The sequence below is a fragment of the Eubalaena glacialis genome, chromosome 12 (genome assembly GCF_028564815.1).
Source record: "Eubalaena glacialis isolate mEubGla1 chromosome 12, mEubGla1.1.hap2.+ XY, whole genome shotgun sequence".
In the NCBI taxonomy this organism is placed as follows: Eukaryota; Metazoa; Chordata; class Mammalia; order Artiodactyla; family Balaenidae; genus Eubalaena; species Eubalaena glacialis.
In genome coordinates this window covers 15,487,094-15,514,696 of record NC_083727.1, presented here as the reverse complement: position 1 = coordinate 15,514,696, position 27,603 = coordinate 15,487,094, and the positions used below count along the sequence as shown (strand labels likewise).

At 43.4% G+C, this 27,603-nt stretch overlaps 2 protein-coding genes and 1 non-coding gene across 19 annotated transcripts in view; all 3 read left to right on the top strand.

Moving 5' to 3' along the window:
- Positions 1 to 3,594, top strand: part of PLEKHG1 (pleckstrin homology and RhoGEF domain containing G1) — a 222,393-nt gene extending 218,799 nt beyond the window's left edge. For all 6 annotated transcript variants that reach the window (XM_061207734.1, XM_061207733.1, XM_061207736.1 and 3 more), the window contains one exon: positions 159 to 3,594. In XM_061207734.1, coding sequence (XP_061063717.1) covers positions 159 to 1,087 — 929 coding nt within the window. In that variant the 3' untranslated portion in view covers positions 1,088 to 3,594. The remainder of the gene's footprint in view (positions 1 to 158) is intronic.
- Positions 3,595 to 10,981: 7,387 nt separating this feature from the next.
- The window catches only part of MTHFD1L (methylenetetrahydrofolate dehydrogenase (NADP+ dependent) 1 like), a 290,546-nt gene continuing 273,924 nt past the window's right edge, over positions 10,982 to 27,603 (top strand). For 10 of the 12 annotated variants that reach the window (XR_009702806.1, XR_009702808.1, XR_009702807.1 and 7 more), the window contains exons 1-7: positions 10,982 to 11,370; positions 16,437 to 16,521; positions 17,992 to 18,042; positions 18,148 to 18,201; positions 22,096 to 22,220; positions 24,262 to 24,362; positions 25,782 to 25,918. Coding sequence is in view for 8 of the 12 variants with exons in the window: in XM_061206826.1 (XP_061062809.1) it covers positions 11,150 to 11,370; positions 16,437 to 16,521; positions 17,992 to 18,042; positions 18,148 to 18,201; positions 22,096 to 22,220; positions 24,262 to 24,362; positions 25,782 to 25,918 (774 nt within the window). In the remaining 4 variants the exon portion in view is untranslated. Of the gene's footprint in view, positions 11,371 to 11,854; positions 11,972 to 16,436; positions 16,522 to 17,991; positions 18,043 to 18,147; positions 18,202 to 22,095; positions 22,221 to 24,261; positions 24,363 to 25,781; positions 25,919 to 27,603 lie in introns of those variants that run through there. The other 2 variants (XM_061206827.1, XM_061206829.1) reach the window with 2 other exon arrangements.
- Positions 25,120 to 25,253, top strand: LOC133102722 (small nucleolar RNA SNORA70). The gene has a single exon (XR_009703069.1). It is a non-coding gene; the product is annotated as a small nucleolar RNA SNORA70 (small nucleolar RNA).

Sequence of the window (27,603 nt, the reverse complement as noted above, 5' to 3'; positions counted from 1 at the left end):
GCTTAGTATTTGATGATTTCTTATCCTCAAACTTAACTTAAAAGTCCTGTCTACTGTTTAAATTTTTTTAATTTGTTGTTAGAACGTTCTTATTTTTTAAATCTTTGCATGTAGAAATGATCCTGTATATATTTATCATTTTAATATTTGCCTTCCAGGTGCCAGGATTGCTGAGTATTCCCAACTGTATGACCAGATCGTATTCAGAGAGACCCCCTTTAAGACTCAGAAGGATGGCTGGGCCAGCCCTCAAGACGCCTCCAACCTCAGCTTTGCATCACCTTCCCACACCCAACACGGTAGCAAGGATTGGCTTTTGCATTCAACCTATAGTAATGGAGAGTTAGCAGATTTCTGTCCCCAGCCAGAGCAAGACTTGAAGTCAAAATATCCCACTTTAGAGATCAATACAAAAAGTACCCCAAGACAACTGTCCGCAGCTTGCTCTGTGCCTTCTCTCCAAACCTCTGAGCCTCTGCTGGGCTCCATGCAGAGACACAGCGTGGTGGTCAGCCAGCCCAACAAAGAGAACTCCTGTCAGGGCCATCTTTACAACTCTCTGGGACGGAAAGGAATCAGTGCTAAATCTCAGCCTTATAACAGGTCTCAGTCATCTTCCTCCATCCTGATAAACAAGTCCGCGGACTCCATCAACTACCCTAGTGAAATGGGAAAGAAACAGCCACTGTCTTTACACAGAAGTTCAAGGTGGGAGAGTCACCAGGATTTGGTGCCAGGTATTGCTGACTCAGGTCAACAGGGCACTGAAAAACACTCAGATCTCACACTCCAGGACTCACAGAAAGTTCTGGTAGTAAATAGAAATTTACCTTTAAGTGCCCAAATAGCTACCCAGAACTATTTTTCCAATTTCAAAGAGACTGAAGGAGATGAAGATGACTATGTGGAGATCAAGTCAGAAGAAGATGAGCCAATAAGCGACAAACTTGGACCATATCTGACATCATACAATGATTCTGATAAACTGAATGACTATCTCTGGAAGGGGCCATCTCCCAATCAGCAAAATATTGTCCAATCTCTAAGGGAAAAATTCCAGTGTCTTAGTTCAAGCAGCTTTGCCTAAGGTTCTTAAGAGTAGCTGCCTGAATTAACTTCTTACTGTGCTCATGAATTAGAGATACTGAGAGATGTTTTGTATGTACCAGATTAGAACAGTTTTGTAATAACCAGAGATGTAAAGTATACTTTCTTTAACAGCACAACTTTTTGAAACAGCTGGCGATCCAGCCAGGATTATACTGTAGCAAATGTTAGCATCTAACACTGTGTTTTCTGATGCTGATGGTCTTCATGTTTCATGTAAGTCAATCTTACTTGAAAATTTTAGGCTTCTTTTTTTTTTTTTTTTTTTTAAACATGATGGCCATGGTATTTTTTCCCATATCCTGACAATTAGTGCCCAGACTTTAAGAAATGCAGTAATCATTTCCTATTATTCCAGAAGCCACAGGTATACTAGGACTCAAAGGCAGCAAGGAGGACTTTTCACGTTTTTTAAAAAGAAAGGAAACTAAAGCTGTTTAAAGGATTATGCTTACCTCTGACATTTTTGTTAAATTTGTGACAAGACCCTAGAATAACTTAAATGAGGGATCTCTAATTGGAGTATTGTCTTAGGTGCCCATTTTAGGGTTTCCATGCTGGCATTCCTGCATCTAGTTCATTATAAGGCAGAAAATATGTAACTATTGGAAATTAGAATGTATCATGACCAGTTTTCTGTAAGCAAATATCCTTCCCTGTCTTCCTGAACAAGGCCTGGAGAATGTGCTGCTCGTCACTTATTTTACATTTCATGGGGTTAAATGAATGATTCCCTTAATGGTTTAAAACCAAGTGCAAGAAAATGCAAATTGACTTCTTAGAAAAGATGGGTTGACATCTGGGTACAATTTGATTATCTCATTATATGACAGTTGGGGATGGGGAGAAGATAGAAAGAACCCTTCACTATTTTTTGTGCCTGTTTCTAATCAACACAAAGTAAACCATAAACTAAAATAAAACAAAGCGCTTTAAAGCTACTCTTCCCAGAGCAGTTTTTCAGACGTCCTTTCATGAATTTTATACTCAGCCAAATGACCTGGTCCCAGCCTTGAGAATTTTATTGACTGCAGTGAAATTTATTTTCTAATCCAGTCATAATATGGGGGTCTTTTTTCATTGTTTGGGGGCATATAGAAGAGCAGAATCTTTGGTTACTAAATTCTGACTAATCACATCTTTTAAGTTGTAATTATGGTCTTTAAATAGTGGTTCATTGTGATATTATGTACTAATACAACTCTTTATGGAAGGAAACAAAAACAGAAGCAAGACCTTGTGAGTAAAACACAAAATTAAAGAAGCTAAAGAGAAAAATGAAGGCAGATTTATTGCCACTTTATAAAAATATTTTATTGAAGACTCCAATCAATGTAACAAGTATGTTTTCTCAAACAGTGGCTTTCGCAGTCTCACTTTAAGCCATTTTACATTCTGTGGCCTCTTCCCCACTCTCTCAGTTTTCATCTTAAAAGATATGATAATCTGTGTAGAGAAAGGGGATATGGGCTTTTCATTTAAAGATAAGCAACGATACTGATTTGAATCAATGACATCTACCATAATTCTTTTTCTCTCTTTAAGTGCTATGCCTCTTTTTCTTAAAAACATAAAATGTGACCATCCTTATTTTATACACAGGTACCTAAGGCATTCGTTTTCCTTTTTAAGTAACAAAAAATAACCTAAGTTTCTTCTTTCTCCATACCGTACTTTCTTCTTGTAGCTTAGAAAACAAAGTCCATATGGACGAGCATTGTTCTGGAACCATTCCTTCTTTCATTGCCCTTCTTTAAACATGATATGAGTTTTCAAGAATAAGCAGTATCAGAAAAGAGAAGCCCTGTAACTGAGTATAGATTCTCAGACTTGCTAGAGGTATTTGTAAGGGCGTTTACAAAACAAAGTTACCTGACTTTTCTTGTCTCGGGAATGCAGTTTCCCACTTCTCTGCTTTTTGGTTTGTAAGACCCAAATTCTGTATTATCCATATTACTGTGGTGTCTTACTCTCAGAAATTATTAATTCTCCACACCAATGTCCTGTTGCACGACTTTGATGTCACTTATAGGAACACACCCCGCTGCACGGAGGCTGCTGTCATACTGTATAAAATGTCTGTATGGTTGTCTTTAGGTTCTAGGACAAATCTGAAGTTCTATACATCCGTTCTGTCAGCCAGGATACAGATTTTGAGATCTGTGTGTATATGTATATTCAAGTTCATATTTTCCCTCAAAGTTATTCAATGAGTGCTTTTGTTTAAAATAGTTTCTTCGGGAGATGGGGTAGGGATGTATATAATTGGGGGAAAAAAGTTATATGTACTTAAATGGATGTCAAGTTCTTACTAAGTCTCTGTACTGAAGGTTCAATTTTTTTTTATAAGTTCACTTTTCACCTACTCTATTCTTTGTGCAAAAAAAACCCCAGAAAAACAAACAAAAAACCATGCATCTAGGAAAACATAAATACTGTATATATGATAATGAAAGTTAGTAATGCTCATTATTTAATAAAGTTTGTAAAGTACAAAGTAAAATATAGTGTGAATTAATGTGTTAATTCTAGAAAGATCAAGATTTTTCTGAACTGTACTCAGTTATAATACTTTGCCTTATGAGCTGTGCAGAAAATGGTTCAGGGTAGAATTCCCTGGCGGTCCAGTGGTTAGACCGGTGGACTCAGAGCTTCCACTGCAGGGGGCACAGGTTCAATCCCTGGTCAGAAAACTAAAATCCCACAAGCTGAGCAGCATGGCCAAAAAAAAAAAAAAAGAAAATGGTTCAGGGTAGTGATGATATACCTACCATGTTTCAGTGGCCTGTGACTGACCATTTTCTATATCTTTTGATTACTTTTCAAATATTGAATTTAGCCTGGGATTATCATACCCTTCTCTGAAATTCCCTTTAGACCAAGTGCCTTTCCAGGTAACTGGTTGTGATGGTGTGAGAAGATCATAGAGTAGCTTGACGTGCAGCTGTGGGGTTAAAGTCAGGTGAGGTGGAGGGGAAGGGCCCAGAATGCTGAGGTTTTTTTGGTGCCAAAAGACAAACTTGCCTACTTTACTCTGGTGGTGCAAGCCCATGGGCAAAGCCCACTTTGTGTATCTATGAAAAACAACAAAGCTTGATTTTCCAGACAATAGCTTATTCACAGTGCATCATACAATAGGAAAGGAAGAGAAGCAAGCAGTTCCACTTCATTAGTTCTAAAACCATGTTTATTCAGCTCAAACGTAAAAGAACAGGGCTTGGATAGTAAGTAAATCATCCGCTCTACGGGGCAAACACAAGCCCCCAAATATTCTATTGTTTGTATGGCAAGGTATGGCTCTCCATATAAGCATCACACGACCATGGGTAAGCAGATTCCTTCTTGTATAGACTAGTTAAATCAGAGGCTGTAAACTGGTGGCCCAGAGTCTGAATCTGGTTTATACAGTTTTAAAAAGGTTTAACATGAAAATCCAGATTTCCACCTTTAAGAAAAAAAATTAGATCTAGCCTGTTTGGGGCTGGCTTCTGATAAGGTGACTCTGAGATCTGAGGATGGAATTTAAAGGTGAAAATCATCCTGTAAGCCAATATGGTAGCAGATCCCTGGAGAAAGAAACAGGCGAGGAAGCCATTTTGGGCCTAAGCCATTTTGGGAGCTCAGCCTGGCCAAAACGCTTTCCTTGAACAGGTCTCAGTACTTAATGATCTCAAGGGAACAAAAGAACAAACTGTTATTAGGCAAGAGAAGTAAAAACAGCAAAGTCCTTATCAGTTGTAAGGACTCCCAGTTCTCTTTCAATGGTAAAGATTAGCCTGAAGCGCTCAACTACCTGAAGCCCCGAACATAAGAGATGATGTAGCGCTAGCTTCCTACCTGGTTGTCTTGCCAGTTTTCCCCATTTTCAGACTTGTGCACCTCTATCCTCCCAAATCTTAGCCAGCATAATATTTCCAAACACAAACAGAATCCAATCTTCTGCAAAGTCCTCCAAATCTGTCTCTGCCTTTATAGGAGCTGCTCCCTTTGCCTGCGTGACCCTCCCACTACCATCCAGGAGAAAACCTGCCCGGTCCTCAACACTCAGCTCAAAAATCACTATTAAGAACTGTGGAGGGGGCTTCCCTGGTGGCACAGTGGTTAAGAATCCGCCTGCCAATGCAGGGGACACGGGTTCGAGCCCTGGTCCGGGAAGATCCCACATGCCGCGAAGCAACTAAGCCCGTGCACCACAACTACTGAGCCTGCGCTCTAGAGCCCGCGAGCCACAACTACTGAAGCCCATGCGCCTAGTGCCTGTGCTCTGCAACAAGAGAAGCCACTGCAATGAGAAGCCCATGCACTGCAATGAAGAGTAGCCCCCCCTCGCCGCAACTAGAGAAAAGCCCTCGCGCAGCAATGAAGACCCAACGCAGCCAAAAATAAATAAATAAATAAAAATTTTTTTAAAAAGAACTGTGGAGGGTCTGGGATTTTACTCAGCTTGCACGCTAACAAGTTAGCTTGCCTCCCTATCCGAGGTCATGATCACTCCCGGCAGAATAGACAGCATGAATGCATTGGTTTCCCTTGCTTCTCCAGGCCCCCAGGGGCCTGCAGAACAGCCCAAGTATGTGCTACACACACACAGTGGGTTGGTTTCGCAGCTGAGGAATACTGGATTTAGGAATCTTTTATCTTAAGGAGCTACTGGCAAACCTGCCCAATCTTTGACCCCGGAGGGAGGCATTACCTTTACACTGTGGGCAGCAAACATATCTGCCCTCTGCCCTGGAGAGAAACACTCTCTATTTTCCAAGGTTGTTTGCTATGCAAATATCCTTGCAACACTAGCTCAGAACAAGACTGATTGATACAAGACAGGAAGAGATGCAAAATGCAGGAAACCCATAGAGAGTGTCTCAGAACAATCACATTGTTACCCCAAAATTGGGTTCCCCTCTTGGTGGGTGTCAAGCTAAAAGACACAACCATGCCAAAGGTCCGGAGAAGGATTTATTACTTGCAACAAGTAAGGAGAACACCAGGGATCTTACCCAAAGCAGTGTCTCCCCTAACAGCAAAGTTGGGGAAGTTTTTAAGCTAAGGGTACATGCATATTCATGAAGGGGCTTGAGCAAGAGAATTCAGCATAGAATTGGGGCAAAGGTCAACAGAGTCCAAGCTTTAGTTGATTGAAGTCAGAAAAGGTCAACATTGTCATCCTTTAGGTTCCAGTTGATCTGTTGGAAGCTTCTTGTGACTCTCCAGGTCTAGGAAGGTGTTTCTTCTTAACACTTATAACTCTCTGAACCTTTAGGCTTTATAGCTTTCTATCAACATGCCTGTGTTCTACTATACAGTTCTGCACAGTAAACTCTGACACCCTGACACCTGAGCTTGTGTCTGTCTTGTTCAAAGTTGATTCCTTCACCACATGCCTAGCATAGAGGCTAGTATAGAGCAAATGCGCTCTCACTCTCTCTATATACCCATAAATATCATATTAACTTCAGATATATATATTCCTTATTCTGGAAACAAACTTTCTTTGACCTATGTCCAAATGTCATCTCAAAGTGCACTGAAATTACCTATATCCACTAGGGAAAGAATGTGAGTTAATGCATTTTTAAGGGTTTCAACACAATAGAGCCCTTTCCTCCCAGGGTAGTTGACTTTTCCTAAGTAAACCAATATATATTTGAGTTTGGGATAAACAGATTCAGACTATCTCCAAATGAGATCCTGACACTTCCCCATGAAACAAACCTGGGAATATGAAAGATCCTGAAGTTTACTTCCATAAATCTTTCTCCCTTTCCTATCCTTCTCTCCTACAGGTGTGTATTATGAGTGTGTAAGAACCCAAATAGCTCTCATCTGGAATGACTTCAGGGTGGGGCCCAAGAGGGAGTTGAAGGTGAGCAGAGGACAGAGGCCTCCATGGTCATCCACGTGAGGACCTGAATAGGTTGAGTAAAATACTTGAACTGGCTTGATCAGCACAGGCATTTGCTGTCCTAGACCTTAAAGTGATTTCTTAAAATTACATATAAGATCACAGTTAATCATATCACAATGGGACAGACCATTGTTGACCATCAGTGTCAACACCTAAAATTTTTTAAGATTAGAAAGTATGTTAATTCAGTTTAAAAAAACAGAAAACAAAAAAACCACATGGCTTCTAGGTGAACTTTATTATACTTTTTTTTTGGCCCTGCTGCGCAGCTTGTGGGGATCTTAGTTCCCCAGCCAGGAACTGAACGCCTCGGCAGTGAAAGTGCCAAGTCCTAACCACTGGACCACCAGGGAATTCCCTATTATACTTTAATGTGAGATCTAATTAAAAGAGATAGAGTATCGCTTTAAAGGTGTGGATTGCCATAAGCTTTTGGTGACGACTGAAAACAGCCTCCAAGGTGCCTTCTTCAAGATGGCTTTGTAGCACATCTATATGGCCTGAGTCATTTCCATATTAGGGATTCCAGTAACAAATTGGTTTTGGTGGCTCACCCTTCCCAATCAATTTAGCTTAGGTGTACAGTCTTAAACTTGATCTTTTCTATTCAAACCTTTCTTCCATACAGAATAGTTCATGAAGTGTTGGGAAGTCTTCTTTGGGGCCTGCTGTGCCACGCTGAGCCATGCAATTCACAAAAATGCCACACTTTTCCGTGCAATTCAGTATGATCGGAAGGGTTGCCTTTTTATATGAAGTTGTGGCTGTGTTGTTTATTCTCCACTTCCCTGTGCTGTTTCTTCTCCACTTAACATTTTTAGCAGTTATAAATTTTCTGAGAACTGCTTCTGCGAAAGGTTACAGGTAAATATTGCCACCACAGGTGTGGCCCCAACTGACCTTCCTATCCCTCTCCCAGCACATAGAAAGCCTTCAACACACAGCTACTGAACAAGCGAATGAAAGAATGTTATTTCTCACACCAAAACTGGAAACAATACAAACAACATCAGGAAAAGGTAAAATAAATTATGGTCTATCCACAATATAGATTAGGTTATAATATATAGCCACTATAAGTCATGATTTCGAGTACTATCCCTTCCCAATTTCATGAAAACAGATACAGCAAGTGAAGAAGAGACCTATACATATAATATGGTCACAATCTTGTAAAACAAGTTAAAATAAAATTAAGAGATCAAAATTAACAGTTATGACTTGGCAATAGTATTGTGGGTGATTTTATTTTTTACTTTATGCTTTTCTCTATATACATTATACATAAATAGTATATATATTTGAAAAACACACTCAGCTCCAGCATCGGATCCTCTGGTGTTTTCTCTGATGCTCCTCCATAAACAGTTAAGCATTTCATTTTCATCACCTCAGAAAACAACCCTGTACCTATCAGCTCTAACCTCCAATCCCTCTATTTCCCCTGCCCCCAGCCATAAGCAAACCCTAGTATTTTATGTCTCTATAAATTTGCCTATTCTGGACATTTCATATAAACAGGATCATATAATATGTGGTGTCCACAGTCTTTTTAAACATCACTATGGTTGGCACTCATCAGATGGACTGACAAATTGTCACTACTCTGGTGGAGTTACTGTTGGAAACTCCTGAGGGTAGAGACTGGATAAGTTTAAAAAAAAAAAACAACAACAAACTTTTTTTTTTTTTTGAGCAGTTTTAGGTTCACAGCAAATTTAAGAGGAAGGTACGGAGATTTCCCATAAACTCTCTGTGGACTGGGTGATTTTCATCTTCACGGCCAGTGGCCTGTGTTCAGCAGTGTCCAATGAGTGCCCATTAAATGAGTGGTCCCCAATTTATAATGAGACAAGCCTCTAAGGGTTTTATGACTTGCCCAAGATTATCAGGACAGTAGGTGAACAGGCCATTCAAGTCTCCTTTCTGATGTTTATATGCTTGTGTTACCAAGCAGGACCCTATGGGGCATTCCCAGGACAGGCCCCCCAGCCCCCCCAATGTCCTCCACCTGCCTCTTGCTTGTAGAAAAATTTTAACCTCCTAAACCTTCCTCAAGTTCCAAAGAATAAACTTAATCAGAGAAGTGAGAAAGTGCAGAAACAAAGCAAAACAGTCAAGCAAGACAAAATCATAACAGTTTAGTCATTAGACAAATTCAAAGACCCTTAGTTCCTCCTCAAGGGCTATAGATAATATTCTGAACCATATCCTTTGAGCTGTTCTGTAGATACTGAACCCCCCACTAGGGATGTTCATGGGCTGATCACACATTCAAAACCCTCTTCCTCACCCTGTCTTTAAAAACCTTTCCCTGAAAACCACTGGGGAATTTAGGTCTTCTGAGCATTAGCTGCCAATGCTCCTTGTATGGCGCCTGCAGTAAACCCTGCACTTCCCTTCACCACAAGCTGGTGTCAGTAGATTGGCTTTACTGCACCCTGGCGAGTGGACCCAAGTTTAGTTTGATAACACTTGTACAAGACACAACTTCTGTGATTTTGTTTCCTCTTGTGTAAAAAGGTGGTAATGAAACCGTGCACCTCAGACTGGGACTTGAACCCCTGTGCCAGGACTTGAACCCGGCCAAAACCCAGGCTGGGACTTAAACCCACACGGCCAGGACTCGAACCCAGCCAAACCCCACAGTCTTCCAACTGAGATCACACACCTGGTTTTAGGACTTAATGAAGCTCAGGTTCTTGATGTCTCATCCCACAAAGAATTCAGTGAGAGACAAAGTGATAGGTAAGAAGTGGATTTATTTAGAGAGAAACACACCCCATACACAGAGTGTGGGCCATCCCAGAAGGTGAGAAAGGCACCAGGGTATGGGGTTGTCAGTTTTTATAGGGGTGGGTAATTTCATAGGCTAATGAGTGGGAGGAGTATTCCAGCTATTTTAGGAAGGGGCGGGGATTTCCAGGAAGTGGGCCACCGCCCACTTTTTGATCCTTCTGGTCGGTCTTGGAACTGTCATGGCGCCTGTGGGTGTGTCATTTAGCTTGCTGATGTGTTACAGTGAGCCCATACTGAGGCTCAAGATCTAGTGGAAGTTGATTTGTCTGCCATCTTGGACCCATTTGGTTCTAATCAGTTTACGTCATGTCCTTGGGCTATGTCATTCTTTCAAAGGTTTTGCCCTGCCCCTTCCCTCCTGTTTCAGTAATATCTACCTCACAGGTTTGTGAAATGTTAGCTATTGCTGTACCCTCATGTGTGAGATGTGGCAATCAGCCTTACAATGAAAAATATAGACAGTAGCATGCGATTAAGACATGATCAATGAAGGCAGGCAAACCAAACTGACCTCTCTGGACCCAGTTTCCTCGAGGCTGAAAATCAGGACAAAACACATTACTGTTTTTTAGGATTAAATTCAGTGTCTCTCCAGAACCTCCTACAGGGTTTAGCTGATGGGAAGCCAGTGTTTATAATTTGTAGTTTTATTCCCACTTTACTTGGGAATTACAAACCTGATAAGATTATAAACAAAGTATTTCGTTTTGAGGCAGCTAAGCTTCACAGAGGTTAAGTAACTTGCCTACGGCTACAAAGTCAGCTTTTGAGCTGCAAGGCCCACACGGTCTTCACTGTTCGGCCGCCTGCAGCCTGATAAATCCAATCCCTGGTAGCTAAACCAATTGCCCTTCCAGGAAGCAAACTGCCACCCGAGGGCAGGATGTTATTGGCATCCTAGGCGGAGAAAGAAGGTACTGTCTCAGGGCAGGGCGGGAGCCCCATCCTCACGCCCCACCCTCCTCTGATATTTAACCCTAGCCAAATTTCGAGTCTGTGTTTGGAAGTGCCAGAAAGTGCCCGTCCCTGACGTCCAGGCAACTCGAACAGCAGCCCCGCGCCCCACAGGCCCCCGCCTTCCCAACGTCACGGCCACTGAGCGCAGTGCCCCCTAGGGGCTCCTCTCCGCTGAGGAAGAATAGCCAGGACCTTCCTGCCACTGGCCCGTTACCGGCCGGGTCCGGTTCTCCCGCCTGGCGCCCGCCCCGCCACCCCCAGGAGGGACGTGAGCCGCTGCGTCTCTGAGCTCAGCCGCCGCATCTCCGCGTCGCGGGAAAACCCGCGGCCTCCCGTTTCCGCCGCCTCGCCGCGTTCCCGCTGCACCGCCCGCGCCTCGCTATGAGCGCGCGCCTGCCGCTCGTCCTGCGCCAGCTCGGCCGCCTGCAGCCCCCCGGCCCGCCGCGCCGCCTCCGAGAGCTTTGTCGCGCCAGCAGCGGCAGGGGCGGCGGATGTGGCGGCGGGGAGGGCCTGCTCGGGCAGCGGCGGCTGCGGGACACCCAGGCCGGGAGCAGCCGGGGCCCGGGCAGCCGGGCGCCCCCAGCGCGGGACTCGATCGTCCGGTGAGTGTATGGCGCTAGCCGCCGCCCAGGTCCCCGGCGGCCGGGGGAGACCCAGGAGGTGGGGCGGCCGGAGCTCTCGAGTCTCGGCCAGGCCCCGGGGGCCTCCGTGGGGGCTTCGCTGAGCACGGGGTCGCGAGTGTTTGGTGCCAACTTTTAGGGGTGACGGCAGCTGGTGGGGGGCAGCGCGGGCACCGGGAGGGCGGGCTGGGCGCGCCGGAGGACGGGGACGCTCGGGGCCGGCCCAGGTCGGAGGGGCGGGGGGTCGGGAGGGCGTGGGCATCCGCGGCCGGTGCTGCGCAGCTCAGACCGCGCGCCTCGCTCCACGTGCACCTCCCGCCGCCTGCTCTGATGCAGCCGCGCCGGGCGCGGCCTGGGCAGGAAAGGGGCGGTGCGGCGAAGGCTGGAGCCCCGAGGGGGAGGGGCGCCCGCTCCCGCCCCGCCAGCCCGCCCGCCCGCCTGCTGGTCGGATCCGGGGTGGGGGCCAGGGCGCTGCGGGCCTGCGGGGCTGCGGCGGGTGCACCCCGGGCCCAGCGATCGGCGCCTGTCTGCGCAGGGGCTCCGCCTCCGGGACGCTGGCTGCGGGCGGCGTACAGTGACTGCGGTGAGGTCTGCGCTCCCAAAACGCCGCAGCCTCCTGCGCGTGGGAGGGCTGCGGCCCGGCCCACCCAGTGACGCGCGGAGGGCGGCCGGAGAAATCGGGGCCGTCTCTTTACCAGCGTCGCTGCACCGTGGGCACGGAATGCCCAGCGCAGCCTTATTTCCAAAGTTCTCTCCCGAGCCAGAGGCGAACTCTGCCTGGGAGCCCCGGGCCGGCCTTCCGCTGTCCCCACCGGAGACGTTCGCGGGTCCCCCTCCACCCCCGTACCCACCCGCCTTGATCCTCACACACACCCTAGCCGCTTCTCCTAGCCCTTCGGTGGGAGCGAGGGGAAGTAGAGCCTTGTCTGCCTCTTCCTGGAGAAGTGTGTTAGCTGGGGACCCAGAGGGTGTAGAGTGAAGCGCTCAGGACATGCCTAAGGGTCGCGGGAAAGCCCTTTCTTCCCTTCCCTAACTAGAATTCCTAGTTCCAGGATGCCATGTTACGGAGCGAGCTCTTCACGTCCATCCACTGACATCATCCTCTTCTGTTTTCCCTCTAGCCTTCATTCTGAAATGAATTTACCTTTTTACTCCCTCTGTTTCCAAGGCGCTTCATGATGTGGCCCATGACTCCAAGGACTCTTTAGTTTACCTTGTCTTCTCTCCGGACGTCGCGGTTAGGTCTCTTTCGGTCATTAGATTTTTTTTTTTTTAATTTATTTATTTTTATGGCTGTGTTGGGTCTTCGTTTCTGTGCAAGGGCTTTCTCTAGTTGTGGCAAGCGGGGGCCACTCTTCATCGCGGTGCGCGGGCCTCTCACTATCGCGGCCTCTCTTGTTGCGGAGCACAGGCTCCAGACTCGCAGGCTCAGTAGTTGTGGCTCACGGGCCCAGCTGCTCCGCGGCACGTGGGATCTTCCCGGACCAGGGCTCGAACCCGTGTCCCCTGCATTAGCAGGCAGATTCTCAACCACTGCGCCACCAGGGAACCCCCCTGGTCATTAGATTTTAAGCAGTGTACAGCTGAGCTCATCCTAAGGGGTTACCAAACCGAACTGGGGTACCCTCGCCAGATGTGCAGCAAACCCAGTCTACTGACACCGGGTTGTGACGTAGGCAAGTACAGTGTTTGTTGCAGCGTACCAAGCAGGGGAGTAGGGGACAAGCCTCAGATCCACTCCACTCCAACTTGGTCTTTGAGATAGAGGTTTTGGGTTTTTTTTGTTTGTTTGTTTGCCGAGCCACGGGGCATGTGGGATCTTCCCCGACCAGGAATCGAACCAGTGCCTTCTGCGTTGGGAGCGGGGAGTCAACCGCTGGACCACCAGGGAAGTCTGACATTTCTTTCGGCAGTTGGGATGTCTCTGGTTTATGCTTCTCTAGCCGGGTGGTCCTTGGCCAGAGGTCTGTTAGCTCATCTTGCCCTGGAGAAACAGCTTGAGTTTGTAGTTAATGAAGATATCTATGATAGCATTTTAGTGTATTAACGATGTTACCAACAACAGCAATTTTAGTCATCTAACTCTGGTTGATTATTGCTCATTTAGCACAGGATTAAGGGGACAAGAAAAGGAATAAAGTTTTGGCTAGAGAGATTAATCATAAACTGGATAAGAGGTTTTAGGGGGATTTGGTTTCAGGGTAAGGGTCCAAAGACAGTATAGGATGCAGAAATCACCTTCCAACTAGAAGTTGAGGAGGCAACTTTTCTCACCCAGGGCAGAAAAATCTCTGATGAGAAACACCTATGCTACCTTTTAGACTTCTTGAGCCTGGTAACTCCTTGCTTGCTTTGCTTGGCACTGTAAGAATAATGGAAGAATAAGGAGTAACCCCGAAGAATGAAATGTTACACATGTAACAAGTTGTGGGGGAATTAGCCAACTTTATGGGCTGAGTTGGTGACAGGTGTCAGCTTCTACAGTCGTGTGCCCTTCGTTTTATTGAGGGGTAGGTGCTACAAGTGTTTCTGGGAAAATTGCTTTTGGAAGGAGTGTTTTTAGTGTTCAAGTGTAGCTTTGAGGCCCAGAAGGATGCTGTACAACTATAAGAACAAAGGTAGAGCCCTTGTAGCACACCTGCTCTACAGATGAGGAAACGGGTTCCTTAGTGGCTCAGTGAATTGCCCACGCTAGTCAACCAGAGGCCTGAGCACTGGTCCTCGGCTGTTTCCACTGAGTGCTTCGGGGCCACCCAGACTCCTTGTTGAAAACACACATTCCCAGGCCCCATGCAGACTTAGGGAGTCCGACTTTCTGGGCTGAGTCACAAAGCCTTTCTCTTTACCAAGCTTTCCAGGTGACCCTTATACACATTGCCAAGGACCACGTGGGACCCGCACTCCAGTGCCTTCCCACACTGGCCAGAAATGAGGACCCAGTATGGCCCAAATTCGCAGCCAAGAAAGGCAGAGAATCTGCATACAGCATGTGGTCCTCAGCCGCATGTTGTTAGACAGAAGATTCTTGCTCATTTATAAGGTGATTTGTGAACTTTCACATATAGTCTGGTTTATCAACACAACAATACAATTGTTTCACTGGGAATCAAGTTGCTTTATCCCAAGTGTTTAAAAACAAACCAGAACCTTCCTGGGTTGTAGACAGCTGCATGCCCATTTACTCTATCTCTTCTAGCCCAGCTGACTGTGGGAAGGCTCCTCCTGGTTGAGTTTTGAAGCCTTTAAATGTTTTCTGAGCACCCTTCTCTCCTCATCCACCTACAAGAGCAGTGCCTGCCAGCTACATTCGTCAAATTCTTCTCTAAAACTGGGAGGAGTTTTGCCCCTGGCCATTTTGCCTTGTCCCTTTGCTCATGGCCATTTATTGCTGATGGGATCTGGCTGGAAATTCCCCTTGCATTTTTTGAAAGCTTTTGTGCATGTAAGACCCTGATGGAGACAAGAGATGATACTTAAAGGTGGTCTTAAGCACTGAAGCATGGGTACTGCCTGGGCTAAGCCTTTTGTCTCTTATTATGAGAGGAAAAAGAGCCAACTTTCTTTTTTTAATTTAATATTTTTTAATTACAAATTTTTATTGAAATATAGTTGATTTACAATGCTGTGTTCCAGGTATACAGCAAAGTGATTCAGTTATACATAAATGTCTATATGTATATAGATATATGTATAGATATATCTTTTTCAGATTCTTTTCCATTATAGGCTGTTACAGGATACTGAATATAGTTCCCTGTGCTATATAGTAAGTCCTTGTTGTTTGTCTATTTTATATATAGTAATGTGTATCTGTTAATCCCAGACTCCTAATTTATCCCTCCCCCCCCTTCCCCTTTGGTAACCATAAGATTGTTTTCTATGTCTGTGGGTCTGTTTCTGTTTTGTAAATAAGCTCATTTGTAAGAGCCAACTTTTTTTTTTTAATACATTTATTTATTTATTTATTTATGGCTGTGTTGGGTCTTCGTTGCTGCGCGTGGGCTTTCTCTAGTTGCAGCGAGCGGGGGCTACTCTTTGTTGCGGTGTGTGGGCTTCTCATTGCGGTGGCTTCTCTTGTTGCAGAACACGGGCTCTAGGCACGCGGGCTCAGTAGTTGTGGCACATGGGCTCAGAAGCTGTGGCTCGTGGGCTCTAGAGTGCAGGCTCAGTAGTTGTCGCACACAGTCTTAGTTGCTCTGCGGCATGTGGGATCTTCCCGGGCCAGGGCTCGAACCCGTGTTTCCTGCATTGGCAGGTGGATTCTCAACCACTGCGCCACCAGTGAAGTCCATTATCTCTCTTTTAGAGAAAATACATTTATATGGCACATTTCATCTAATGAGCCGTATTAAGGAGAAAAAAATAAAAAAAAGAAAATTACTGTTAACATCTAGTTTGTTTACCTCTGCTTATTTTGAAAATTAGAGATTGTCACGTTCTATGCCGGATTTTTTTTTTTTTTAATAAATGTATTTTATTTATTTATTTTTGGCTGCATTGGGTCTTCATTGCTGCACACGGGCTTTCTCTAGTTGCAGCGAGCGGGGTCTACTCTTCGTTGCGGTGTGTGGGCTTCCCATTGAATGAAATGTTACACATGTTACACATGTAACAGTGTCTTCTCATTGCGAAGCACAGGCTCTAGGCATGTGGGCTTCAGTAGTGGTGGCGCACGGGGTCAGTAGTGGTGGCGCACGGGCTCAGTAGTTGTGGCGCACGGGCTCTAGAGCGCAGGCTCAGTAGTTGTGGCGCACGGGCTTAGTTGCTCTGCGGCATGTGGGATCTTCCCGGACCAGGGCTCGAACCCGTGTCCCCTGCACTGGCAGGCGGATTCTTAACCACTGTGCCAGCAGGGAAGCCCTACGCCAGGTATTTCATGATTGTTCTCCTCCCCCTCCCTCCACCTTTTCCACAGTTGGAGAAGCCCGTCCTTGTGCTGTCTAATTAGTTTCATTTAGAGTAGCAAACCTTCTAAGAACATGTGTTGTATCCATCCTTTCTAGTCATTAACCTAGACCTGACTATGTTGTTTTTCTTTCTCAATGCAGAGAAGTCATTCAGAATTCGAAAGAAGTTCTGAGTTTACTGCAAGGAAAAGACCCTGCCTTTAAGCCAGTTCTTGCTATTATTCAGGTAAGCTGAGAATGTGGTTCTGTCCTGCTATTTTAGGATGTCTTTTAATTTAGAAGACAACTGTACACAGGTGACCAGCTGCACTTCTTGTCACAGAAGTCCCACTCGGGCTTAGGGGAGGGAGGAGAGAGCTCAGGTGGAAATGTTGTCGTTTCCCCCTTTATCTGGTCATTTTGCTGCTTCAGGGTTACACGTTAGGTACCACTCTGTTTGAGTCTGTCTCCTTTTGGTGCGGATAGCTTCCAGAGGTCAGGAGGTAGGCGCTCACGTAAGTTGCATTACACAGGATAAATTGTGGTCCATTATAAATGCTGATCAGATGTGATTTGAGTGGGATGGGAAAAAACATTCCCCTTTGTTTCTGTGGAAGACAGATGCTTGCCGAGACATGGTATTTGGTGATCTTACTACTCAGTCTTTTAAAGCCTGCCATGAGTCTGAGGGGCCAAAAGCCATGGCATGGCAGAAGGACTTGGAGTTCCATGTCTGTGTTCTGGCCACGGCCCCTTCATTGCCAGCTGCAGTTGGCACTGTTTGCCACCCTTATTGGCACACCCAGGTGACGCAGGTGCAGGGAAGTGGTGCGCTGAGCCAAGCCTATAAGGTCACACAGCCCAACAGTTGAGCTGCCTCTGTTGTTTTTGGTGCATGCTTAATGTATCAGAATAGCAGCCTCTAGTTTCATCAGCGCTGTAATTTCAAGACTGGAGAGCTATGCTCAAGTCACTCTGGGGTCTGCATTCTTTGGGGTCTGTTTCCGCACCCCCTACAAAGATAAGCAAGTGAGACGAGTAGAAAGAAAAGCAAAACAAGAGCCTGGCCTCCTGGAATTCTGCTCATTGGTAGCTTTTCACCCAAGGGCAAGTCCTAAACACCCATCTTAGGCATCCTCACTTAGAAAGGAATGCTGCCTATGTGGCTGTATACGCCCTATGAGGAGTATTATTTTCAAAAGTGATATATCTTAAAGCCTGAGAAACTGACATGTTAATAAATACCAGCCCTTAGTCCCCTTTTATGAGCAATAAGATTCTTTTTTTTTTTAAATTTATTTATTTTTATTTATGGCTGTGTTGGGTCTTCGTTTCTGTGCGAGGGCTTTCTCTAGTTGTGGCAAGCGGGGGCCACTCTTCATCGCGGTGCGCGGGCCTCTCACTATCGCGGCCTCTCTTGTTGCGGAGCACAGGCTCCAGACGCGCAGGCTCAGTAATTGTGGCTCGCTGGCCTAGTTGCTCTGCGGCATGTGGGATCTTCCCAGATCAGGGCTCGAACCCGTGTCCCCTGCACTGGCAGGCAGATTCTCAACCACTGTGCCACCAGGGAAGCCCAATAAGATTCTTTTTCTGCATTTCCTTTGTCATCTTTGTAGTCAGATAATGTATAATCACAAAATTAGTCTTTGTATTGTTTTGTACCTTTTCAAGATATTTTTATGTTGTTATATTCTCCTTCTTGCTCTACTTTCCCAAGGCAGGTGATGATAACTTGATGCAGGAAATAAACCAGAATTTGGCTGAGGAGGTAAGGATTGTTGATTTTTTGAATGATTTTAAAAATTCATTTTAATTTTAGGATGATAGATTCATTTTCTCTCAGTGACAAAATCGCCCTATGTTCTCTTTGCAGGCTGGTCTGAACATCACTCACATCTGCCTCCCTGCAGATAGCGGTGAAGATGAGGTAATACAGCAGCACACTTAACGCCTTATTTTGTGTTCCTCTTCAGTCCTAATAGACCTCTTAACATCTCTTAGTTGTGGTCGGAACTGAACAAGCCTTTTCTTAGGGCTGAACTTTTAGAGGGAAGAGTTCACTTTTCCCACTAGTGTAGATGCTCCTTGATCTATCTGCCCCTTACCATGTTTCTTTCTTTTTTAATTGAAGTATAGTTGATTTATAACGTTGTATTAGTTTCTGGTGTATAGCAAAGTGACTCAGTTATACATATATATTTATATATTCTTTTCCATTATGGTTTATTACCATATTGAATATAGTTCCCTGTGCTATACAGTATGACCTTGTTGTTTATCTCCTTACCATGTGTTTCGATTGACGATGTGACCTACGATGTGGTGACTTTGGTTGTGTTTCTTCAGCTGTAGCAACAGCATCGTCTAGTGGAAATTATCAGTGTCTGGAGGACTAGTTCTGGTTTGCAGTGTCCTGACAGGTTGTTTGACCTTGCTTGGACCATCCTTTGGTTTCTCTGGGTCTCAGTTGCCCTGTCGATAAAATAAAGGAGAAGATCTTTTTCAGGCTAACCTTGTGTGAATCCTTCAGTGGTGTTTTGGGGCAGCTGATGAAAAACCACCATAGGGTTCTTTCGCTGCTATTGTATGTGCTTTAGTTGTTTCCGCCAGCAGGGAAGACCGGTCCTCATTAAGTGTCATCTCAAGCCTGGGAGAAGCAGTCACCCCTCTAAGTAGGGCCTAGGAAACTGGACCGTGGGCCATCCTGGTGTCTGCTCCTTCTATGGCTAGGTTTTCTTCAGACTGGCTATGGCAGTGATGAAAACCTTAAGTAATCTGGAATAACACAGAAGTTTTCTGTATGTGAATAAAGTTTAGAGGTAGGCAGTCCCTGGCTGGTGTGGTGGCATCACTGAGCCGTTAGGAACTCAGGCCTCTTGGATCTTGCTGCGCTGTTTTCTTTGTTGTGCTGCCTTATCCAGGATGGCAGATTCAGCACTGCAGATCACATCCACATTCCAGCCAGTGTCAAAGAGAAAATAAATCCAGACTCAGTGAGGAGAGACATAATCTGAAAGGATTATTGCAAGGTGGGGAAAGGGACTGCGCTCTTCCGCACTCTTCCCGTAAGCTCACCTTTGAGAGGTAAGCAAAAGGCTTCTCTTCTATAGGGAGGAAAGAACCCAGTGTGAGAAAAGTGGGATGGAAGGGTGGCTTGATGGGATAGCAGATTAGAGAATGTTTTACCCTGAGGCCAGCCTATTCTCCCCGGGAGGTGGGGTGGTGGTAGAGCTGTTGGCCAATCAGACCAAGGGTAGGTCAAAGTTTAGGAACCTGGGGGGGGAGGAAAGAAGCTTACCCGAAGTTTGATTAACAGGCATTTTGCGCTGATGGATCAGTGGAGACAAGCAGTTCAAGTAAATCATTTATGAACAAAGAATAGAACTTTGTGGGGCCTGTAGACTAGGGAGCATTGGATGGTCTTGTCAGAATCGTATGGGGAAGGTGGTTCTTTGCAGTACACAAAGGATGGGGGCATTTCTTAACCATCCCTGTTTTCCAGGATCACAGGGCTTAGTTCAGCAAGTTCTTATCACCAGCAAGAAAAAGGAAGGACAAAGACCAAAGTCAGGGTCCCAGTCTTTCTCCTGAAAGTCACAATTCTGCTTCCATTCCACTGGCCTGAGCCTAATTGCTTGGCCTTTTTGCAAGGGAGGCGAGAAATGTGGTCTTTATACCAAGTGGCCCTAGATCATTTCTTAGCACAGCTAAAAATTAAGAGTTCATTACTAAGAAAGAACAGAAATTGGATATTGGGCAAACAGTTTCTACCACACTTGCCATTGTAAGATATTACAAATATTGACACGTGTCCTACCAGTACGAACAAAGTGCAGAGAAATTTGTTTTCCCTTTGCAGAAGGACACTCATTTTCTGCAGTAGAATTTGCATGTTCTTAGACTGTTTTGCCACTGGTATTGATAGCCCCTGACTTTTTTTTCCGCCTTGGCTTATTTAACTTTTTTCATTCAAATTTTTTTTTTTTTTCAGTTTGTCACAGTATTTCTTTTTTAATTCTTATTGGAGTATAGTTGCTTTACAATACTGTGTTAGTTTATACTGTACAGCAAAGTGAATCAGCTATATGTATACATATATCCCCTCTTTTTTGGATTTCCTTCTCCTTTAGGTTCCCCTTGGCTTATTTTTTTGACAAGGAGTCACTTATTCGCTCTTTTTCTTTGAAATTCTGATAAATGGGAATTTATATGATGGTGTTATTATGTTGGAAAAGAGTAAGGATCGTAATTTATTAAGATTTTGTTGTCGTTGTTACCTCTAACTACCAAATCCTAGTTAGAGGTAACAATAGTACCCTCACTTCGTTCTGGCTGGGCTCTATGTATAGATGCCACCCCCTCTGACCACCCCCTACCCGCCATCACTCCATATCAATTTCAGAGATTATACTATTATTATTGTTGTTATTTTTTTTGTAATTTTATTTATTTATTTATTTATTTTTGGGGCTGCATTGGGTCTTTGTTGCTGTGCACGGGCTTTCTCTCTAGTTGCAGCGAGCGGGGGCTACGCTTTGTTGCGGTGCACGGGCTTCTCATTGCTATGGCTTCTCTTGTTGTGGAGCACGGGCCCTAGGCAAGTGGGCTTCAGTAGTTGCAGCACGTGGGCTCAGTAGTTGTGTCTCACAGGCTCTAGAGCGCGGGCTCAGTAGTTGTGGCGCACAGGCTTAGTCGCTCCGAGGCATGTGGGATCTTCCCGGACCAGGGATTGAACCCGTGTCCCCTGCATTGGCAGGTGGATTCTTAACCACTGTGCCACCAGGGAAGTCCCTGTTGTTGTTGTTATTGGTCTTGTCTTCTCTACTAGAATATAAGCTCCATGAGGGCAGATATTTTTTTACAACTGTATTTCCTTTACTCAGAACTGGTACAAGGTAGATATTCAAAACATTCAACATTTGTTGAATGAATGACAGAATGATGAATATTAAATGAAACAAAATTTCCTTTCTGAGTTTTCTGAATATATCAAATAGCTTTTTCTTCTCTTACCAGGTAGAAATAACCATCATGATTTTTGCTAGATAGTAAAACAGAAATGGTAAACCAACACTTCTCATAGTGAGGTCCATATCTACGAGCTAGAATCTCTCTTAATTATGAACAAGTAACATTGCTCAGTGAAATCCTGGCATAAAATAAAGGTAAACAGAGAGGCCAGAGCATTGCTTATTTAAAGACATACCTGGCCATTCAATAGCAATTATATTAGCTTCCCAAACTGCTTTGGTCTTTTTCATAAATAGCAAATTATTTTAGTGTTTCCTATAAAATGGAGCTATCTGTGCTTAGAGGTTTTTCGTCATAAGCCTTTGGAAATGCTTTCTATGTGCCATTCTGGTCCAGAGAACAGGAGGGCCTGAGTGTCATGATTAGTAAGCTTTGGTTAAGCACAGTGTGCTTGAAACACAGGCTTCTCTGGGCCAGGTTGGAATGCTCGAGGTTCCTGAGTCCTGGCCTCCCTGAAAGTTGGCATTACATTGGGCTCAAATCTGATTGTGGACAGGGAATTGTCTTTTGCTGATCTCAACTTTATTCACTGTTGAGCTTTGGTTTTGTTTTGTTCTGTTCTGGCAGAGAATAGAGCGGTAAGAAAGACTTGAAGTCACTAAAAAATTCAGCCAAGCTTTTATAAACGTGGTTAGAAGGAACATAGACTTCTTCATTCTGCTTTACACCAGGTCTTCAACAAGGAGGAAAAAGAAACTAAAACAGTTGCATTTTTATGAATCTATTTTTTACATAAAGCATCTTTTCTTGGGTCTTATTTTTGCAAAACTGACTTTAGTTTTCACTTCAGATTATAGATGAGATCCTGAAGATTAATGAAGACACCAGAGTACATGGCCTTGCCCTTCAGATCTCCGAGACCTCATTTAGCGACAAAATCCTCAATGCCTTGAAACCAGAAAAAGATGTGGATGGGTGAGAACATATAAAAGAAAACAATCGACTCATTGCTAAACTAGTTTTTCTACTGTGAATTTTTAAAAATTCTGCTCTTTCAAATATGACAGTAATTGAGCCATGAATGAAATCATTTTAAATATTTCAGGAGTTGGAGGGCTTGTAAAATTATGCTTAAGAAAGTACGTATTTGAGAAAATACACTTGCCCTTTTGTAGTGCTTGGCTGCCATTTTGGCCAAATCATACTCATTTGAGAAGTTCCTGTCTGACCTACAGAGTCCTTAGCCAGCTCTCCTCTTCTAATAGCTTTTCCTTTTCCTTGATAAACCAGAGAAAAAACCCAGGGACCTGCTTCACCACAGTAGCACATTCTGCCTTAGCCCCAGGCCAACAGAGAAAAACAAAGCAAGCACTTACATTCATAACGTGAGGTTTTGTTTGAAAGTTGAGGGAAAAACTATGAATATCAGGTGCTCTGATATTGGTCTTGACTCATGTCATGACGTAAGCTTCATGGGACAAGGAATACTGACCATATGGGAGTTCATGATGTTTCCTGGAAGTTAAAAACCTCATCTTCCTACATGGAAATGAGAAATTTTTGTATCGTGACCAAAAAGAACATGATATATTTAGCATTCCAGGGTCGTAAGCAAATTTATAACGTTAGTCTTGTAGGGACTGGATTGAGTGACCACCACCTCACTGACATACCTAGGTTCTCCCATTATCCTAGCCTTTTGTTATGACTTAGGGCAGACTCAAATGTGGGTAGAAAATTGTCATGAAACTCTCCGATCCTATAGCAGACAAACCATAAAGGGGGAAGAGGCTCTAGTCAATTAGAAAACATCCAGAATCCCAGGGTATCAAGGTGTAGTTTCCAGTCTTTTATAAAAAGAGAGAATTATGAAAACTTTTCCAAGTATCTCCATTTTGTTACTAACCTGTATTGAGACCATCAATTTAAGCTAAATAGTTAGGGACTATTTTGTACTGGGTTTGACCAAGGTGAACAACACAGAAGGCATTGAAAGGACATGGTCCCTCATTTTTTTCCTTGATTTCCTTAAGGAGGAAAGTACCGATGTCGAGTGGGGATCAGACCTTGAATCCAAGTCTTGCTAGGTCACCCCTGATTTCTAGGATTGGTTCTGGACTTTGATATTGATGGAGATGTAAATTTCCTCAGGATAAAGTGGCTGCAGGACCTTGGCATTGCGCACGTCCAGGGCCACCATTCCATGTAGTCCATTGAACGGAGCTCCGTAGCGCTGTGCAGTGAAGCCCCACGTGGCCTCCAGCTGCGGTCCTGCTGTCCAGGCAGAACCAGAACGCCCAACGTCGTCCTGACTCATAGGGACCACGTTGGAGTTGCCTGAGGGGCTGCTCTAGAAGCTAATGACCTCTATTCCTGCCCACTCTTTCATTTCTATTTAATAATTTAATATATCCTACCTATCTGTCGATGAAAATTCAATTAACTATCAAGTTAAGAAGGAAAAAAGGGAATTTTATTCAAGCCAAACCGAGGATTATAACCCAGGAAACAGATTCTCAGGAAGCTCTGAGAACTGTTCCACCTGTTAGAAGTCGAAGGCACAGTCATATACATTTTTGCGAGAAAGGATTGCACATCAAAATGACGTACTGATGTTTTACATAAAGTTCACCAAGGATATATAGTCCAGGTAAACATGTACAAAGTGAGCAGCAAGTCACCGTGACCCCCTACAGAGCTGGGAAAGAACACTGTGCTTTTAAGAAGTTACATCGCTAGTGTCAGAAGAAAAAAATAAGCAGGCGTTCTCATCTTTGAGGAGCTCTGGTTAATGTTTAACCCAGATACACACTGCACATGAGGGAGGGAAGAGGCCCAAACAAACACACAGAGAGAATTTTATATGTAATTTTTTCTTGTCCTGCGTTAAAAGATAAATTTTATTTCATCATATCAAATATTGACTTGGGTGTTATTTGGGATTAATACATGTGAATTACAGATGCGTGAGTTTTGGCCAAGCTTGACTGACTTGTTCTCTTATTTTTGGATTCAGAGTAACGGATGTAAACCTGGGGAAGTTGGTACGTGGGGATGCCCATGAGTGTTTTGTTTCACCTGTGGCCAGAGCTGTAATTGAACTTCTTGAAAAGTCAGGTATGATGCTCCTGCAGAAATGTTGCTATTTTCTATTTTTTGTTATTTATGTGTTTTTAGTAAGGATTTGTTTCTGGAAGATACTTATTGAAACACAGAAGCGATATTCAGTGTCAGCTTTATTTTTCTCATCTTTTAGGAGATATGAATGACTGGCAAATTTTTCTAATAAGATTAACTGTATTATAATGTTAAAGAGAAATTGGTAAAGATGAATGATTAACCTGTGTTTTCTCAGTTTCTCTTATGAAACCCTCAAAAGAACCACAATGAAAAATGTTTCAAGTTTCAACTTCTCAAATCTGTCAATATGTAAACCTAGATAAGTTTTATATTTAAAACTTAAATGAAGAAGCTGTCAGATATAGTTTAGGGTATAGAAACCTAGATTAGGATCTATCAGGGAGCAGTATCTCTTTCAGTAATCAGTATTTAATTTTTTCTGTACACCAGCTTGAGTGAAAAGGAGAGAATGCCCCTCCTCGACACCCAAACATGAAATGATTGAACAAAAATTCCGAAATACATACTAAAGTTCTATTAGAAGATTAACTTTCAAGATATACCTTTAGGACATTAGCCATTAAGCTCAAATCTCTGAGAGAATCCATATAGACAGTGTTTTTCCATCATATGGATAATTAGGATGACGATTCTAGGTCACTCTACCATAAAGTTTGCAAAGAAGGAATAAGTTATGGCTTATAGTCATTGTAGGTTTGGTGCTCAGAGGGCCAAGTTTTAAAAGGCTATTTTTTTGCAGCCAATTAAGCCAACCCTGCTCTTTTCCCCGTGGGAGCCCAGTGTGCAATGGCTGCAAACAGCAGCCCCCTTGGTAGTATGTGCAGCCTCTTGCCTGTATGGGTTGCCCTAAGGGACTTCGAGACAGCCCTTTCCAGTGGACATTCATGTCTGCCATGCTGTCCCCAGTCTGGGCTCCAGACAGGTATGTTGCGGTGCCTTTGGAAAGCCCCAGGGCACAGTGGCCTGGGTCCACGTTGGCCGAATCGTAATGTCCATCCGCACCAAGCTGCAGAGCAAGGAGCATGTGATTGAGGCCCTGCACAGGCCGAGTTCAAGTTCCCTGGCCGCCAGAAGATTCACATCTCCAAGAAGTGGGGATTTACTAAGTTTAATGTTGATGAATATGAAAACATGGTGGTAGAAAAGTGGCTCATCCCAGATAGCTGTGGGATCAAATACATCCCTAATCGTGGCCCCCTGGACAAATGGCAAGCCCTTCACTCATGAGAGTATTGGCGCTGTCCCCTCCTTACTCAGGCCCACCAGTAAATACTGCTTTCCTGTCCAAAAATTAAATTAAATTAAAATAAAAGCCATTTTTCCTTACATTAGAGCTGTATGGGAGGAAGACTTTGAAGTTTTGATTATAATACTGAATTTCCATTTGGTGGGTAGGTGTCAACTTAGATGGAAAGAAGATCTTGGTAATAGGAGCCCATGGGTCTTTGGAAGCCACCCTGCAATGCCTGTTCCAGAGAAAAGGGTCCATGACAATGAGCTCCCAGTGGAAAACAGCTCAGCTTCAAAGCAAGGTAAGCATCTTTCATGTTGGAAACATATCCTTCAATGCCTATATTAGAAAAGGAGGACTGAAATGCATAGGCTGATCGTTGAACATAAAAAGTTAGAGAAAAAACAGCAGAAAATCTCAAAGGATGAAAACAAAAGAGCAGAGATTACTGAAATAGAAAACAAATATGTAATATGAGAGATTATCAGCAAAGCCAAAAGGTGGTTCTTGGAAAAGTCTAGTAAAATAGACACACCACTAGCCAAAATAATTAAGACAAAAAGAGAGAACACCAGCAATGTTAGGAACAAACAAGGGGACATAACCCAGAAGGAAAAATTATTTTTTAAAAAGGAGAATATGAACAACTTTATGCTGATAAATTTGAAAAATTGTATGGAATGAAAACTTTCCTAGAAACTGTAACTTACAAAATGGATTCAAGTAAAATTGAGTAGTCTTATATACATTGAAGACATTGAATCGGTCTACCCTCCAAACAAGCAAACAAAAAAGGCACTGGGTCGTTTTATAAATGAGTTACCACAGTGAAGAACATTTTCTCTGGAGAGTAGAAAAAGAACATTTCCTAACTCATTGTATGAGTGCCCAGTGCAGAAAATGACAAGATGCTAAAGGATAATTACAGGCCAATTTCATCTATGAACATAGATGAAATAATCGTTAGCAAAATAGAAAACCAAATCCAGTATCCTGTTGGGACTATCATAGGATTGCAGGGGGGTCTAACATTAAAATCTGTTAAAATGTATTAATGTAATTCACCACATTATCAGATTAAAAACTATACTGTCACCATAGTAGATGCAGAAAAATCACTAGATAAAATCAAATGTTCATTATGATTTTTTCCAGAAAAAAACATTAGACTAGGAATTTAAGGAAATTCCTTAACAAGATAAAAACATCTGTAAAAACTTAGAGTGAAAAATCTCATTTAACAGTGTAATATTAGAAACATTTTCTTAAATTAGCAAAGACAAGGGTGCCTGTTATTAGTACTCCTAACCAGCATTGTGTGGGAATTCCTAGACAATGCAGTAATATGAAGAAAGAAAGGAAGAAAATTCATAGTGATCGGAAAGGAAGACACCAAACTGTCATCAATCCTGGGTAATACGATTACATAAAAAGTCCAAAAGAACCTATTAAAATATCAGAATTAGTAAGAGTTCATCTGGGTTCTTGGATATAAGATCAACATGCAAAAATCAATTGCATTTCTAAACACTACTCCCCACAGTTAGAAAATTAAATTTTAAAGAAATACAATTTATGATAACAATGAGAATATAAGGTATCTAGGAATATATTTAACAAAAGTTATTTCTGACCTTTAGAAAGAAATTATATAATTTTGATGAATGTCATTAAGAAGACCCAATTAAAAGCAGAGATACCATATTCACGGATAAGAAGACTCGTCTTAAAGATACTAATTCTCCCCAAATCAATCTATAAATTTGAATCAGAATCCTGACATAATATTATTGTGTAGACGTTGACAAGCTGATTCCATTTACATGGAAGCACAAGGACAAAAACAAGACAATTTTGAAGAAAACTAGAGCTGTAAATATCAACAAGAAAGAATTTTTAAAAACAGCATTCATTGGAAAAAAGCAAGTTGCAGAAGGCTGTATTTCATCTAACACCATTTATGTAGGGTTTTTTGTTTGTTTTTGT